Source organism: Gouania willdenowi, chromosome 6 (genome assembly GCF_900634775.1).
Source record: "Gouania willdenowi chromosome 6, fGouWil2.1, whole genome shotgun sequence".
In the NCBI taxonomy this organism is placed as follows: domain Eukaryota; kingdom Metazoa; phylum Chordata; class Actinopteri; order Blenniiformes; family Gobiesocidae; genus Gouania; species Gouania willdenowi.
In genome coordinates, this window is record NC_041049.1 from 16,967,522 (window position 1) to 16,983,918 (window position 16,397).

General features: G+C 36.7%; 1 protein-coding gene across 1 annotated transcript in view; it reads right to left on the reverse strand.

The window, feature by feature from the left end:
- Nucleotides 1–2,152: 2,152 nt before the first annotated feature.
- The window catches only part of ahcyl2b (adenosylhomocysteinase like 2b), a 58,802-nt gene continuing 44,557 nt past the window's right edge, over nucleotides 2,153–16,397 (reverse strand). The window contains exons 8-17 of the mRNA XM_028450420.1: nucleotides 15,564–15,680; nucleotides 15,423–15,486; nucleotides 15,093–15,181; nucleotides 14,925–14,995; nucleotides 11,571–11,665; nucleotides 9,690–9,788; nucleotides 8,110–8,178; nucleotides 7,918–7,996; nucleotides 5,813–5,933; nucleotides 2,153–4,603 (exon numbers count right to left, since the gene is read on the reverse strand). Of these exons, the coding sequence (XP_028306221.1) occupies nucleotides 4,597–4,603; nucleotides 5,813–5,933; nucleotides 7,918–7,996; nucleotides 8,110–8,178; nucleotides 9,690–9,788; nucleotides 11,571–11,665; nucleotides 14,925–14,995; nucleotides 15,093–15,181; nucleotides 15,423–15,486; nucleotides 15,564–15,680 (811 nt within the window). The 3' untranslated portion in view covers nucleotides 2,153–4,596. The remainder of the gene's footprint in view (nucleotides 4,604–5,812; nucleotides 5,934–7,917; nucleotides 7,997–8,109; nucleotides 8,179–9,689; nucleotides 9,789–11,570; nucleotides 11,666–14,924; nucleotides 14,996–15,092; nucleotides 15,182–15,422; nucleotides 15,487–15,563; nucleotides 15,681–16,397) is intronic.

Sequence of the window (16,397 nt, forward strand, 5' to 3'; positions counted from 1 at the left end):
GTGGAGACAGGGTCATCTATAAGGGGGAATAAAGGGGAGAGATTTTTGGGGTCCATCCATAAAGTCAGCAAAAATGATGGTTCATTGTTCTATGAATCTGTGATAACCACATTTATTTATTTATGTAACTAAAATCCACTGTTATCCAGGAAGTTTACTATTATTTGGGCCATAGTATATAGTCATCTTCTTTAGGATGTAAATCCTTGTTTTAATCAGAAATAAAATGCGTTAAAAGTGACCCAAATTGGTGGAAAAGGTGGTGAAATGGGATTTTAAAAACAATAGAAATTCGTTAAAAGTTGCAAACTAGAGCTCAAAGGGTCAACATTGGCTTAAAAGTGGCAGAAAAAATAGGAACAATTAGTTTAAACTAGCAAATAATGGGCATGACAAATCATGAATGTGGTTAAATTGGCAAAAAATAAACATGAAATATGGTGAAAAGAGGTTAAAAGTGACATAATGGGGTCAAGACCCCAAAAAAAAAAAAAAAAAGGTTGAGAACCTCTGGATTACGCTGTGTACGGATGTAAAAATGCACCTCAATGTTTCTGATAGCACATCTGATTTTTGTCTCCAAGCTTGTTGACACTGTTTGTTTAGAAATTAATTTGTATGGCTTCCTTTTCAGCTTGTGTGAAACCATGTTTAAAAAAAAAAAAAAACAGATGCCAGAGGCTTGTCTGTCAAGTGTAAAAAAAAAAAAAAAAGGGCAGCTTGGCACAGCCAGTGAATGAGGGTGATATCAGAGACGTCTCCACTGATCACTGCTGTGACTCATCACACAATCACACACGTCTCTTATGAAGCACCACAGAAAGCATCAGCTGCTCAAAACAATCACTGACACTTTACATGAAGTTTTATACATAAAGGCTGACATTATTAAGACATGATGCCTGTCATTAGCATGAATAAGGCTCATGAAGGCTGTCATTAAGTGTTGTTCATTGCACTAACCCAAACGTAGGCAACTGGCGGCCCGGGGGCCACATACGGCCCTCCGTCAAATTTTTTGCGGCCCCCCAAAAATTGTGATTCAAGAAGTTTGAAGGAATATGAACATAATACACAAAAAAATTCCCAAAATGACTCATAAAATGTAAAAAGACAACAAAGACAGACACAACAACCACTTAAACAAACGCAATGTTTACAAAAACACACAAAACAAGACATTACAGAATAGCTCCAAAGACACGCAAACTGTTAACAAAAGAGAGTGTCTATTCACACAGTTGACGTACGGACAACCCCCGGTGCTATTGGTACGTTTACTGAAGTACACGTACATAGCATCTTAGGGTTAGGTTATAACCCTATATTGCAATAATTTTTAGGGTTAGACCTAAACTGACCAATGAGGGGCGATGTGTACAGATTGTGGATATATTGATACGGTAACCGTAAGGATAACCACTGCCTTAACAAAATTACACAAACTGAAAGGAAAATACAAAAAACAACAAAATACATAAAGTGGACGCAAAAACGCACAAAACCAAAAAAGAAAAATACACAAAATTTAAACAAAAACAACAAAATAAAAACACACATTATGACTGAAAACAACAAAGACAAAACCCTCCCCGTGTTAAGATTAAATCGGGGCTTCCGTCTTTATTGGTCATATACGTTTTTACATATATGAAATTTGTCCTCTGCATTTAACTCATCCCTGAGGCCTTAGGGGTTAAGGGACTTAACCCCTAACATCCCACAGCGATGGCCCGGGTGGGATTCAAACCCTCGACCCTCTGATTACAAGCGTCCTTAACCACTAGGCCACCACTAATGCTCTTATTGGTCATTAATCATTATTCTAAATGCTGACATGAATATTGATAATGTGGCCCTCGGATCAGATACAATCACATTTGTGTGGCCCCCGCTGTGATAGAGTTGCCCATGTCTGCTCTAACCCTATACCTCACCCCACTAGATCCTCCACCTAACCTAAAAAATGCCAACATAGCTCCAAAGGTGTCATAATTTAGCAAACAACACTTAATGACATCCTTCATGACACCTTATTCATGCTAATGACAGATAATAACAGCCTAATGTCAGCTTTATGGAGAAAACGTCAAGTGTTACAAACAAATCAACAATAAAATCAAATACAGAAAAAAAGTAGCTTTGTTTTTAAACATTTTTTAATTCATTTAGATTACAGAATTTCTCATTATTATTGCTCATTTTCTACCATTACTTGCAATATTTAAACATAGGGCTGTTTCTTTATTATTAGACAACTTAAAACATGTTTGAGAATCTTGCCAGTTTGCATCTGGATGAGGATTTACAACAATAAATACAGGAGTCGAGTCTTGGTTCACCTTCCTCTACGTTTTAAAGGTTGCCTATCTGTATAGTGTGTGTGTGCGTGTGTATATACAGTATACATATACGATGCTGGTGTCTTCCCCTCCCTACCCTGGCGTAGTTCAGCTCACACTGACTGAACAAAGCTGCAGGCTGAGATCCTGAGGCAGCTGTTTTTTTTTTTTTTTTTTTACAAAGCAGCTACAGCCTCCAAAAAACAAAAAAAAAAAAAGAGGACGTGCACAGTTACAAGAGACAGTTTTGCCTCAAAGGTATAAACACAACAGGTTAGAGAAATAAAACAGACAATTTAAGGAAATTCTCAACAGCACAGGACTGAAATGCACAACGATTGGCATGGAGCGATGTGACAGTGTAAGATCCAAGAAAGAACTTAAAATTAGTTTTTACGCAAAAAAAAAAAAAACATCAGAAAGTTTGAAACCTTTGATTGAAAAAAAAAAAGCTAAACTTGGAAACTGTTGGTCATGTCAGACAATAAATGTGTTTGAATACTGATACAATTACATACTTGACACAGTTTAAATGTATTTGGCTATTGCTAATGAGGTACTGCATTACGACTCAAGAGGAAGAAGTCTTAATAAACGTCATCATCCGTCGTGTGCAGTTACAGCTTCTGTTTTCATCGATTTCCCCTCAGAATTGCCAAGGTTTTTTTTTTTTTTTAACTCTATAAAGCCACAGGTAGTGGATATAGGTACATTTCCTGTTTCAAAATAAAAGCTTCTAGCTGTTGGTTAGGGATTGTAAGTCATCAGGTTTGATCCCACTGTGAGCAAAGCAGGCGAGCAGAATGGGATGGATTCATACGTTAAAACCATGAACCGTGTCAGTCATGGGTGGATGTCAGAACAGGCATGAATATCTTATGGAGTAATGAAAGAGTGAAGAAATTTCATAGAAGACATTAACAGGGATGTAAATGCTAATATATATATATATATATATATATATATATATATATATATATATATATCACATCATAGAGACTAAAAATGACAGCTGTGAGTACCAAAGCTTTGTGCTATTGTGTGGTAAACACTGTAAATCTAAACAGCACCATATACTTATTATTGAGGACCTGACAGAAGACACTTGTCCAAGTACCGGCTTAGCAAGAACCATCTGCACATTTGGTTTGTTGGTAACTGTGGTTCCACAGTCTTTAAAAAGAGGGTCTGAGAAGTTTAATTACACCTATTTCGGTAACATTTATTCATCTTCTCTGCATGACAAACATATTAAAGATGGCAGATGGGAGAAAAAAAAACAATAAAACCTCTTAAATTCCACCTTAATACCCAAGTATACAGCATTGTCAACCTTCTGCTGTGCCTCCAATACAGTATGTTTGTTCTTTTTTAAAAGAAATGACCAAATAAATAAAAGCTCAATACTCCCCAACGGTGGCATTGTGTAAGCAGCCAATGAGATGGTTTCACTGTGAGTCACGTGACCAGAACCATGATCCAGTTGTGCAACGAGAAAAAAAGCTAAATTACAGGCTGATCAAAGGGAAAAAATGCATAATACATGTAAAAAAAAGAAAGAAAACAGACGATGACTCAAATAAAATACATGATATGATTGGACCCTGAGACCCCGCCTTAACCCCTCCCACTTAGTGTAGCCCCACCCCTTCAGCTTTTATACAAGACGAAAGAAAAATCACAAGTAAAAAAAGAAAGACAACATTGAAGAAAAAAAAAAAAAGTGTTCACGAAATCTCCAAAGATTATTTTCATTCACACTGATTTATTAAATCAAGTTTTATAAATTTTATGGTTTTTTTTTTTCCTTTTTGATTAGATTAAAGTTCAGTAAATTTCATCTTGAATAAACAGATGATCCAGCAATGGGGAAAAAGGATGGAGAATTTATGCAGGAGTGGACACACAAACCAGCGTCTAAAGTACAGAAACAGAATGACGGCGGTATGTGGAAGTCAAACGCTTTCCATCAGGAGGATAACGGCTCCCATGGAGCTAGTTAGTAGCTAATAGCTAATAGCTAGTAGCTAGTAGCACATGGCAGGAGCAGCTCCACCCAGCGGACTAAGTGTGGATTATTACTGTTGTCGAGTGTGAATAAATAAAGACAGGCTCCTCCCTCGCCTCTCCTTCAGGCATAAAGTAGATGTGTTCTTCTGTCCGTCTTTAACTCCTCCTCCTCTTCCTCCTCCTCTGTGAGTCTGTGCCGTTTGTGGAGTGTTGGTATTTCATTGCGTCAAAGCCCAACACTGGTTTAATACCTTAAAAACGAGCACAAAACATGAGTTAACAACTAACAATTCAACTTAGGCATGAATGCTTCTTTCTGAAAGCAAGAAAACCTTGCTGCTTGCTGACGCAGTAAGACACGCCCACTCAGGCAGCCGGTCAGTGCTGGCAGTGACAGTGACTCGCTGCTCAACTACTACACACAATACACAGCCCACAAACATAAGCACACACAGCCCCACAGACGCCATATTACTCAAAAACAGCGCCTGCTCTACTCCCACCATTAGCCTCAGAACACCGCGGCCTCACACACACACACACACACACACATAAACAACATGCACGTTTACACACACGCAGAGACAGACGTGGATACACACACTGTGTCTGAAAATACACACATAGCTTGATGAACCCTCTGATTAGACCAGATTATGCTCTTTATAGAAGCACACCAAGTGATTGGAGGAAAAACCCTCCTCCCTCCTCTCAGCTTTTATAGGAGGGGCGGGGCCAAGAGTGAAAGTTGATGACGCAGGGCAATCCAAAGAATCTGTCTCAGCCAATAGAAAAATTCCATTTTAATAGCCGGCGTTCAACCCTTAGAGGCCAGTAACTGACATTCTAAAACTAAATATGCAAAATTAAAAATACTTTTAGTAAAATGTTAAAAGTTGGACTAGGATCAATAAACAGCACTACTTAATAACCAAATACTGTACATACAGTATGTATTCAGCTTTGAGGTTTAGTGACTCTTTAAATCTGATACAATCCGCGTATCCTTCATTCTTTGATTATTCCGTTTCAAAACCAAATCAAATGAACAAATAAACAGTGTGGTTATTTTGTTTTACTGAACTTAAAACCATAACAGAAATACAGTAGGGTAAAACTACTAAAATGACTAAAGTTCAATTACAAATAATCACAAGTACTGAGCTGTAAAATACACTAAAAACAAATATCTATCATGTAATTTCTTTCCTATCTATTGGGTAGCTTGTTAGGCTTCCTAATCAATGAAAATATAGGTTTTAATATTTTTGGTGTGGACGTCTGAGCCTTTTTTGTGTCAGTGTACCCCTCACTTTCAAGTTTTTTTAAATGATAAAGTATGAGAAAGCTTGATATGAAACATATTTTAATAATTGTTAAACACATATGTGTAGAGCTGAACATAAATCCCAAGTTTTGCATTAATTGTCCAAACCCAGAGCTGCTGCTTCCATACATACCTATAGTAGTTGGGCTTAAAGGGCCCGTTCTTGTTCAGGCCCAGGTACTTTGCCTGCTCGTCGCTCAGCTCTGTGAGGTGTGCGTCAAACGTTGGGAGATGTAGGCTGGCCACGTACTCGTCTGAAACCACAGTGTGTGTGTGTGTGTGTTAGCGTTCATTGGCAGAGTGATTCTCACACTTTTCCTGTTGTGCCTTTATTGAAAAAGGCAAAAATCATGATTCTTCTTCTTTAACCCTCTTACCATCCTTGGGGTCAATTTGACCCCATTCAATGTTTATCATTCAAAAAATAATAATAGTTGACTTTTAAAAAAAAATATATATAAATGCAACACTTTTGTTTTTGCTCCCATTTTTCATAAGCCGAACTCAAAGATCTAAAACATTTTCTATTCACACAGTATACTATTTTTCTTCAGTGTATTTTATCTCCTTCATTGCACTATTTTTCAGGGTGTCTTGAGTATTCTGTGTGTTGCCTTCTGTTGTTTTTTTCTTGCACTTTATTTGAACTGTCAGTAAATTTCCCCACTGCGGGATCAATAAAGTCACTAGGTTTCCCACTTCCAAAGATGTAAATGTCATCGTAGGTACACTTCAACTGTGAGAGACAGAATATAAAAAACAAAGACGGATTCTGACATTTTCTTCTAAAAACAGTAAATAGGTCATAAATATATTCCTTGAAACATGTAAAAAGCCATTCAACCATTTATAATGTAATTGTAGAGCTTGATTTCACAAACTGTGTTTCCAATTTCTGTGTTCAGGATTTAATGGGAGGGTCAGAAATCGGGTCCGCGTTACGTAACGGAGCCATCATTAGCGTAAACCCGACCCTGCTGCTGAAGCACACCAAACTTCCGCTGCCTCCAGCGGACACAATTCGGCCCTTAGCCAAAAACAAAATGTATATTCAAACTCAGGGGAATAAAACGCATCCACTGGTGCCACGTTTTCCATGGAATGAGCACTTTTATACACCGCAATTTTGTTTTTCGCCTTGAGAGGGCGCAGTTTTGACTCACATATTCGGGTGGAGAAGACCTTTCCGCTGATATGTATTATTTATTTTTGTGGCCCAATCCGATCATTTTTGGAGTTTTCACACTGCTTTCTCCCATATGGTTAGGGTTAATACACGGAGGCGGCGTCTTCCTTCCCACGCGTGGGCGTGGTTCCAGCACCTCTAACTGACACGCCCCCAGCATTTAAGAGCAGCGAAAAGTGCTTGTTTTAACATGATTTTGAGGCCTAATTTTATAGACTTAGCAATATGTTTTACCTTTTAAATTTGGCTCAGTCGTCAATGACACGTTTCTCATGGTGTGACAAACTCATAACACAAATGTGTTTCTGCTTTAAGCTGGGGAACTTTTCGGGCTCTGCAGGATTTGAATCCATAGTCCACATAGTGTGTTACTAAGACTAACATTTGTTATTGTGGTCCCAGCAAATCTTTGGTCTTGCCCGTGTTTGAGTGGTTGGAGTGTGATTCATTGAGTGTGTGGACAGGTGTCTTTTATACAGGTACCAGTTCAAACTGGTGCAGTTAATGTGGGTAATTAATTTAGAATATTAGGGCTTCTTAAAGAAAAACTAACAGGCATTTGCGAGCCAGAATTCTGGCTGGTTGGTAGCTGATCAAATACTTAATTTATGCAATAAAATGCAAATTATTATTGTTTTTTAAATCATACAATGTGTTTTTGTCATTTAAAATTTTTTTTTTAAATCTAATTACAGACCTCTAGTTTTTGGAAGTAGGAAAACTTGCAAAATTAGCAGTGGATCGATTATTATTTTCCTCACTATATATATATATATATATATATATATATATATATATATATATATATATATATATATATATATAATTTTAAATATTCTCATATTCTATTGTCAGAAAGTGCTGACCTTTGGCAGGACCCAAACAAACAAACAAACAGTGGTCACATGGTTTACATCTCTGTGGATGGTGCATACTTATGCTAAGCTCTCACCCCTCTGATACGGCAAATGTGTTGCAATATGCGGTATATCTTCGATGCAATCATCTTTTTATAAAAATGCAGCCATCCTAAAAGGAGGAGGAGGTCTTACCCATCTTCTTTGGGAGCAAGTAAACATCCTGCTTGTAGCGTCCCTCGGGAGCGTTGTAGAGCTCTATCAAAGCCAGTGCCTGAGCAGACACACAAACAATGCTCATCAGTGTGTAAAGCTCCAGCTTTTGTCAGGACATAAAGAACCTAGAACGAGCAGGTAACAGCGACATGTGTGGGTCCACAGCTGTACCTGTGTGGTGGCGGTGATAGAGAGCACAAAGGTGGGCACTGTGGAACAGCTGAGGTTCAGCAGGCGACCCTGGAGGAACAAACCCACAAAGAACATCCCTTACATCAGTGACAAGCTACTTTTTATCACAGTGAGGGCCATAAAACTGTGATTGTATTAGACCTGAGGGCCACATTATCAACATTAATGTCAACGTTTAGAATAATGGCCAATCTGAGCATTAACACAGGCGACAACAAAGGGTTTGGTCGTTATTTTGTGTGTCTTTGGAATTATTGTGTACTTGTTTGGTATAATCTTCTGCCATTTTGTGTAGTTACAGGGGACTACAGATGAAAAATAGCCTTCTGGCTAATTCTGGCTTTTTTAACCATGTTTGTTCATGGGTTATATGAAATTGCACTGTCCCCTTTCAAATAAACCAATAAAAAAAAATTAAAAATAAAAAGTTATGTTGTTTTTGCGTGATTTAATTTTTTGTAGTTTGCTGTGTTTTCATGTATTTTTGTTGCTTTTTTTGGAGTCTTTTTTTTATATTTTCAGTTTTAATTTTGTAAACAGGTATTTTCCTATATTTTTGTGTTTTGCAGTTAATTTGCGTATTTGTGCTGTTTTTGTGGTATTTGTATATTTTTTGCTTTTGTATATTTGTTGTTTTTGTGTATTTTTGTTGTCATTCTATGTGGTTTTCCGTCATTTTCATGCATTTTTTGCTGTTTTGAAAGAGAATAACAAACCCTTGACTCAGCAGCCTATCCTGCCTGTTCATACACAGTGAAAGAAACAAGGCCCTGGATTTCCAGAAGATTATAAACTCATTTGCATTTACAGGGCCTATACTACGAAGCTAGATAATTATATCCCGGATTTATCTCCATTAGAATGCTTCGCCTAACCAAACATTGTCCACCAGACAGAAGCTGTCCTACGAATCTAGATTACAACTCGCTAAGTTAAACGAGTTGATTTCAGCCTGGCTACATGCGCGCTCTTGTGGCAGAGGAGGAGATTACAGCGTCAGACCAATCACAATCACGGAGGAACTGTAGAGCAATTTACATCACAAGTGAGGAAGAATTCTTTAAAAATATGAAGAAAATCATAATTCAGTATAAAAACAACACTGTTGCTGCAGTAAAAGCAGAAAGTAATTAATGCAGGAATTGATGAATGTTAATGATCAGTTTCACTTTCACCTTGCTTTTTACATTTCTAAAGGTATGCTTTTAATTGAGTGTTCACTACCTCGATGATCATCATTGTGCTTAATCTATTACAGTATAACGGTCAAATTATAATTTAAAAAAAGACTAAAGTGGGACTAAAAATTAGTCCAAATCTAAAACGGATTTCCACCAACTAAATTTCAATTAAAACAAAACAAAACGACTAACGTGACTTTATAAAGTCACATGTTAACAAGTCTAAAAATCCAAACCTCCCTTTGATCTGCAGTCGCCACTAAAATTTAATTTATGTGGAATGCCAATGATTTTAAAGGACTGAAATGCAGTCCATGTGTGAATGTGTGTGTGTGTGTGTGTGTGTGTGTGTGTGTGTGAATGTGTGTGTGTGTGTACCTCTGCCAGCAGGACTATCCTCTTGCCATCAGGCCAGATGACATGGTCCACCTGTGAGCGAACTCTCTCCCAGGTCAGCTCAGGCGTCCGCAGACTTGCCTGTAAGAAAAACATGGAGACTTCTGGTTTACACCTGTTTGTGCTGTTATTTATTTCAAACAATGGATCTAATGCCGTGGAAGCATTAAGGTGACTCCCTAATGTTGTCTGCAGTGAAGTCAGTGTCACAGCCAGACGTGAAATGAACAGATTACAAGTCCTCACGTTGCTGTAATTGACTTGATTTTATGGGTACTTTTTTAGTTTATTTCTAAATTAGTAGTTTTATTAGTACTTAAGTATGTTTTTAAAAAAAGTAATTTGTTACATTTCTACACCCAACTGTTACTGAGTAAATTATACTTTTTTATGATAATTTTTTAATTTCCATTTCATGGTCTCAATGAACATAATCCATATGTTCTGAGTTGTGTCATTTCTAATCAAAGTCCAGCCACTTTCTATGGTTCAGGTTGGAGTTTCTACCCATTATGTCATTACCCACATGGCACATTTAGCGTGGCACTGTTTTAGATTTCATAAATGTAGCTATTTTTTAATTTTTATTTTGAATTGAATTTATTGGTGTTATTTTATTTTAAAAAGACTTGTACATTTGGACATACCTTTTATTTTATACAGATGCTTTTGTGGAAAATAAATTAAGTTCCAACTGTGCAAGATTTCATCTCTTCCTTTTTAAGTTTATACATGAGATGTTTACTGTATGCAAGGGAACTGTGGTAAAATTTATTACCAAAAATAAACATGAGGGGTGAAAGCAACTAGTAACTTTTACTTTGAGTACTATTTAACTGAACTATTTTTTACTTTTACTTGAGTATTTTATGTGTGACTTACTTCTACTTTCCTTTAGTACAATTTCAATCATGTAAGAGTACTTCTACTTGAGTAGAATATATCAGTACTCTTTACTAGGGATGTAACGATTCACTCAACTCCCGATACGATTCGATTCACAATACTGGGTTCATGATACGATTCTCTCACGATTTATTTTACAAAATGGGACTGTACACAAATGATGAAAAATATTCCTTTTTTATTGGGAAAAAAACTAGAAAATACTGTACTATTTTCCTTTTACTTTTCATTGTCAAAATAATCTATTGATAAACTATTCAAAACAATGCAATTTAACTAACAATAAATCTTAAATAAAATAAATAAAGGAATAATACAAATGAAGAAGAAGCATATTAATTTAAATTCTGGTTCTATAGTAAACAATGCAAAACTGCATAATAGTTATTTTTCTTTTTAAAAGTCCAACTAAAAATGTTTTTTGTGCCTTAACAATTGGACTTTAAAAAAAAAAAGTCATTGCATTGTATTTACGTCAGATATTTGTTTGGACCAGCAGAGGGCACTGGTAGCCCAGTGGTCTGTTGGCATGCAGTTATTCTAGCAGTGGAGAAGAGATGCTATGCTAGCAGACAGAGCTAATAGAAAAAAACGTGACTTTTAAAGATATTCACGTAATATTACAGATATTCTTTCGGTGCTAAAGGGGTAAGGAATCATTTATGAACATGTTTAAGAGTAGAAGGCGGCCAGAAAGAAAGTAGTAGCAGATTCCGCCCGCCGCCAACACTTTTAAACAAGAGGATAAATATATAGCGCCCTCTGCTGTTTAAAAAAAGTACTGCGATTCAATTTTCAGTGTATCGATGTGAACCGTGATACCTATGACTCGATTTTTAACTGCCTTACGATTAATCGTTACATCCCTACTCTTTACACATCTGGTCACAGCCCTAAAGAAACCCTCTGAGAAAAACCAGGCTTTTGTCCATTCCAGAAACAGTTCTAACTACTGACCACGTCGATCTCCGTGTTGGAGTGTCCCATGTTGCAGACAATGCAGCTGTTCTTCATGCGGTCCAGGTTCTCTCTCACCACCACGTTCTTATTACCTGATGGGAAGGACACAGCTGTGAGACAGAAGAGGGACGACATCTGTCCTAACAAGACTAGGGCCGTGTTCGAAATGGTATACTCCGTACTACGCACGACAAAACTAGTATATACGGTCTACTATATACTATAAGCATGGTTCCCACACTTTTTTCACAATGGTTTTTCAAAACTTTTCCAAAATATTTAACCAAATTTCCATCACTTAGTTTAGTGAACCAATAAGATCTATTCAAGACCATTAGAGCATAAAATGAACGGGCCTTTGCAGTGCACTAGTGTAGGTCTGACAGTGTGCCATGGTTAGTAGCAAAAATGTAGCACAAGGAATGCAAGTTGTGCCCGTCACTTACAATATCTATCAAATAACATCGTACTGTACAATGGCGCAATTGCTTTTGACACCCATTTTGCAATATTTTTTTTTTTAAATAACGATTTATAAGCTATTAAATGTAACATTAAACAACAACTAAGTGCTGCCGTGTTTAATTATAAAATTACAATTTCAATTTGCAGACACATTAATTTAAAGCGATGTACAACACAAGGTAATAGTAATAGCGAAGGTTGGATTTTAAACATTAAAATAAAATAGGTTATATTTCCAAAACTTTTACAAAAAGGTGAAATTATTCCATGACTTTTCAAGACTTGAAAATCGTTTTTTCAAATTCCAGAACTTTTCCAAAAATGTTATGACCGTGAGGACCCTATGTCAGTATGGATAGGAGGAATAGGATGATGAGCGTTCCCACCATATCAACATGTGCTCATGTGATCCATAAAACAGAAACACATTTGATGCTGACATTTCAGAGATTGTCAGAAATCCTCCATTGTGCTACTGACAAAACTTCCGGTTAACTTCAAAACAAGAGCCCTATTTACAAAAGCGTTAAAAACGAATGGAAGACAAGATGATGCTTTTATTTTGAAAAAGTCACGTTTGTTTTTACATGCCACTCGCAATGCATCATGGGGCTGTTGAGTATGACTAGTGTGTCCACTGTCCCAATATAGTATACATCCAGGTATTTCTCACATACTTAATCTTTCCATACAATCTAATATGAATGCACTACATACTAATTTTGATGTCAGAGAGTATGAGTACTACGTTAGTATGCAATTTCGAACACAGCCTTAGACTTTCTTTGTTTGTCATTTTGCAAACATCACAAAACAACTGCATTTGTGAAGAAAAATCTGTTGCATTTTGGTCAAGATTGAAATGTATATAATGTAAAAAGGTAAATGGATATATATATTTACATGCAATGTTACATTACATATAATTATGCAAAATGTAAAGTTATGAAAATTTACAAAATGCTGCAATAGAAAGACGAACTATTTAACTGCTGAATCTGGGAACGTGATCGATGTTTTTTATGCATGGGGACATCTTTGTTTCCCATTTGTCAAGAGTAAAATTTCAAATGGCAAAATAAAACTAAAGATGTTGTGATGCGTTTTCCTTTCTCTTGTGAAAGCTGAAAGACTGAAGTTTGCTTTAATTAGTAATGGATGTAGCTGAAAACAGCTCCTACTGTGATCCTTATTAAAGCAGCTTTCTGTCCCGTTATCTTAGTTTCACCAAACTTCTGTTCACTAATCACACAAATCCTCTTATTATGGATCCCGATCCGGTCACTGCTGCTCTCTCCCTCAGTGACGGAGCAGACAACACCTACTATTATGATTATTATTATACCGACTCTCTTCTCTAAATCTGACCCTTTCCTGAGATGAGAACTCCATTAGCGACTCCTCCAGTGGGGTTAAAATGATCAAACATCTGCGGTTAACCCTTAACTGCCCTCTGGTCTAATATAATCTAACTAATCTGATTAATTTTCAGTTAAATATTAATCTCACCTAAAGCACATTCAATTAAAAAGGCAGATTATGCATTTTAACAGGACATTACCGGGAAAACCATTTAGATTCTATTTAATTATACGGTCCTGTACAATGATATCTGTCCTACCGTTGTCATAGTGTCCTTCCTGAACAACATTTAGCCTCATCTATTTTCTATAGAAGTGGCTATCAGCTGTGCAGAGGTTTCTGGTGCTGCCTTTCAATCCATGTGTTACACAGACTATTTGCATGTTCTCTTTAATCCCATTCATGGTTTCTCACAGTTAAAGCCATGCATTTACTGTAAAAGTCACTGAAGACAGTGTAGAAGTGTGAATGACTAGAAACGGTCTGTCCATCCCATGTGTGTAAAATAAAATCATTAAGAAACGACAGTATCTTTATTTTGAAACTAGGTGTCAATAAGGACTGTTGAAAGTAAGAAGGAGGCTTCTTAGTAGTGGCATCAGAACACAGAATATTTTTACCAACCATTAAACTCCTCCTCCTCTGTGCAAGTTAATTAACCACTTCTGTTCTTTACTGTGTTAAAAGTTTTATTTCATAATAAAAGCCAGAAGTCAATGGAGCAAATGAACAGATGATATGAGGAGCTGCAGCATTTGGTTTTATTTTACTAATATTAGTATTTCTATTTAACATTTTTGGGGGTAAATGCATACATGTAGTACAATAAATAATTTGATTCATCAATCTCCTGCTCTAGGTAAAATGAAACACACATTTCGAGAAACACACCCCTTTTTCCTTTTGATTCTGACATCAACTAATGATTGTAAGTATATAAAACTACACAAAGGAAAAAAACAAACTTCTTTCTTCTTCTTTTCTCTTTTTCTTCCTTTCTTTTAAGAATTCATGATTCAACACATTATCTACTCACTATAGGTTATAATTTATAATGTTTTTTTAATAATGAATAAGCCAATCTGCCCTGTATGGACGCTTGTATACAAACACTGATTTTGGTTGAAAGAAAATGTAATTGTGGGATGCAGACTTTTTCAGTATTTGTTTACCATATCAATACATATATTTATTATAATATATATTTTTTATTGTTATGTATTTCTTTATTTTGTTTGTCTTACGTAAAGCAGCTTAGAGTTAACAAAATAGCGCTAGATGAAATTGGTTTATTATTATTACTATTATTATTATTATTATTATTAATAAAAAAGTTTTCACATCAGTGAAAACGTTGGAATCTTATTTTGAAAGGGGAACAGAGGAAGTTCTCAGATTAAACTCAAACAGTGGAAGAGCAACCCTTGCATCCTTTTAGTATGAAACCAGTGAATTCTCCACACTGCAGGGTAGTAATGATGCTACTTCCTCAGTAAACGTCTCGTCTTCTTAACAAACACAAACCTGTGCAGGTGATGACGATGTCCACTTGTCTGATGACCTCGTTCAGTTTGACCAGTCTGAAGCCGTCCATGCTGGAATTGATGGAGGAAAAAAAAAATGGTGTAACAGTTGCAACGCTAAGCCAAAGAACAAGCAGGAGGAGGAGGAGGAGGAATGGTTGTGTCTAACCAGGCCTGCAGGGCACAGATGGGGTCGATCTCTGTCACATAGACGATAGAACCCATTGCTTTGAGTGCAGCGCAGCACCCTTTTCCCACCTGACGAGAAGGAAACCAAATTGTTGTCGACACGCAGATCAAAACAGTTCATCACCAAGATATTTTCATCAAAGATTTTCTGTCTGCACAAAAATCCTCTACAAATGTTAAACAGACTCGTGGAATGTTGCCAATAATCCCACGTCAGAGCGTCCATGCTCCTACACGCATCCCTCAGAGGAGAAACATATATCTACTCTGTGACTAATGTGTGTGTGTGTGAGAGAGAGTCCAGATTTACCTCGCCGTATCCACACACCACCACCTGTTTGCCTCCAAACATAACGTCTGTGGTTCTTTTCAGGCTGAGGACAGACACACATTAGTGACACTGACTTAGGGGAGAGAGAACTGAGCGTGTGTGTGTGTGTGTGTGGCCTACCCGTCGAGGATGGACTCTCTACAGCAGTAGAGGTTGTCAAACTTCTGCTTGGTGACAGAGTCGTTGACATTCATGGCGGGGACACACAGCTTCCCAGCTTTGGACAGCTGATACAACCTACACACACACACACGCACACAGGAGAGTGGAAAATTAAAGTGTAATCCCACCCAGTTATAATCAATATAATATATTTTCTAAATTGTAAAGGTTAGCGAGGGGAAAAAGGTTATTTAGACAACCATCTTAAACAAGTTTTATTTCAAAAACAAGCAATACGTTATGTTCATAATAAAGGAAATTTGGACCACACCGAGCCACTACTCACTAAATCAGAATGACATACGTTAGCAGAAATTGTAGCTTTTTAAACAAGTCAAATAATATTTAAAGCACAACAAAAAATATTTCGGTCACTGCGTGCACGGACAAAAAAAAAAAGCTTCAGTGTGTCAGACGCGATACCAGGTTGTGAAACAGTTTGTGTTTAAAGTAATTTAAAAACAAAAAGACAGTCATCAACATCATAAATGTCATAACGTCAAACATTTTCTAAGGAAAACTGTCCCCTTTGAAGATACCTCAAACAGAGTAAAAAAAAAAGGCACAAAGGCAATAACTCCGGTAAAACTAATTGCGCACTTCTCATTTTCGAACTCCATCAAGGTATTGATACCCTGAAGCCACACAGTGAATTTGGTTATCCTATCTTAAACGGACCATAAAATACAGTATGAAAATATTAGTAATATAGTAATAGTAATAAAGTATAATAATAAGTGGTGCATCCTGGCTAATCTGTATTTGTAACACACCTAATAAACATGTTCAAAA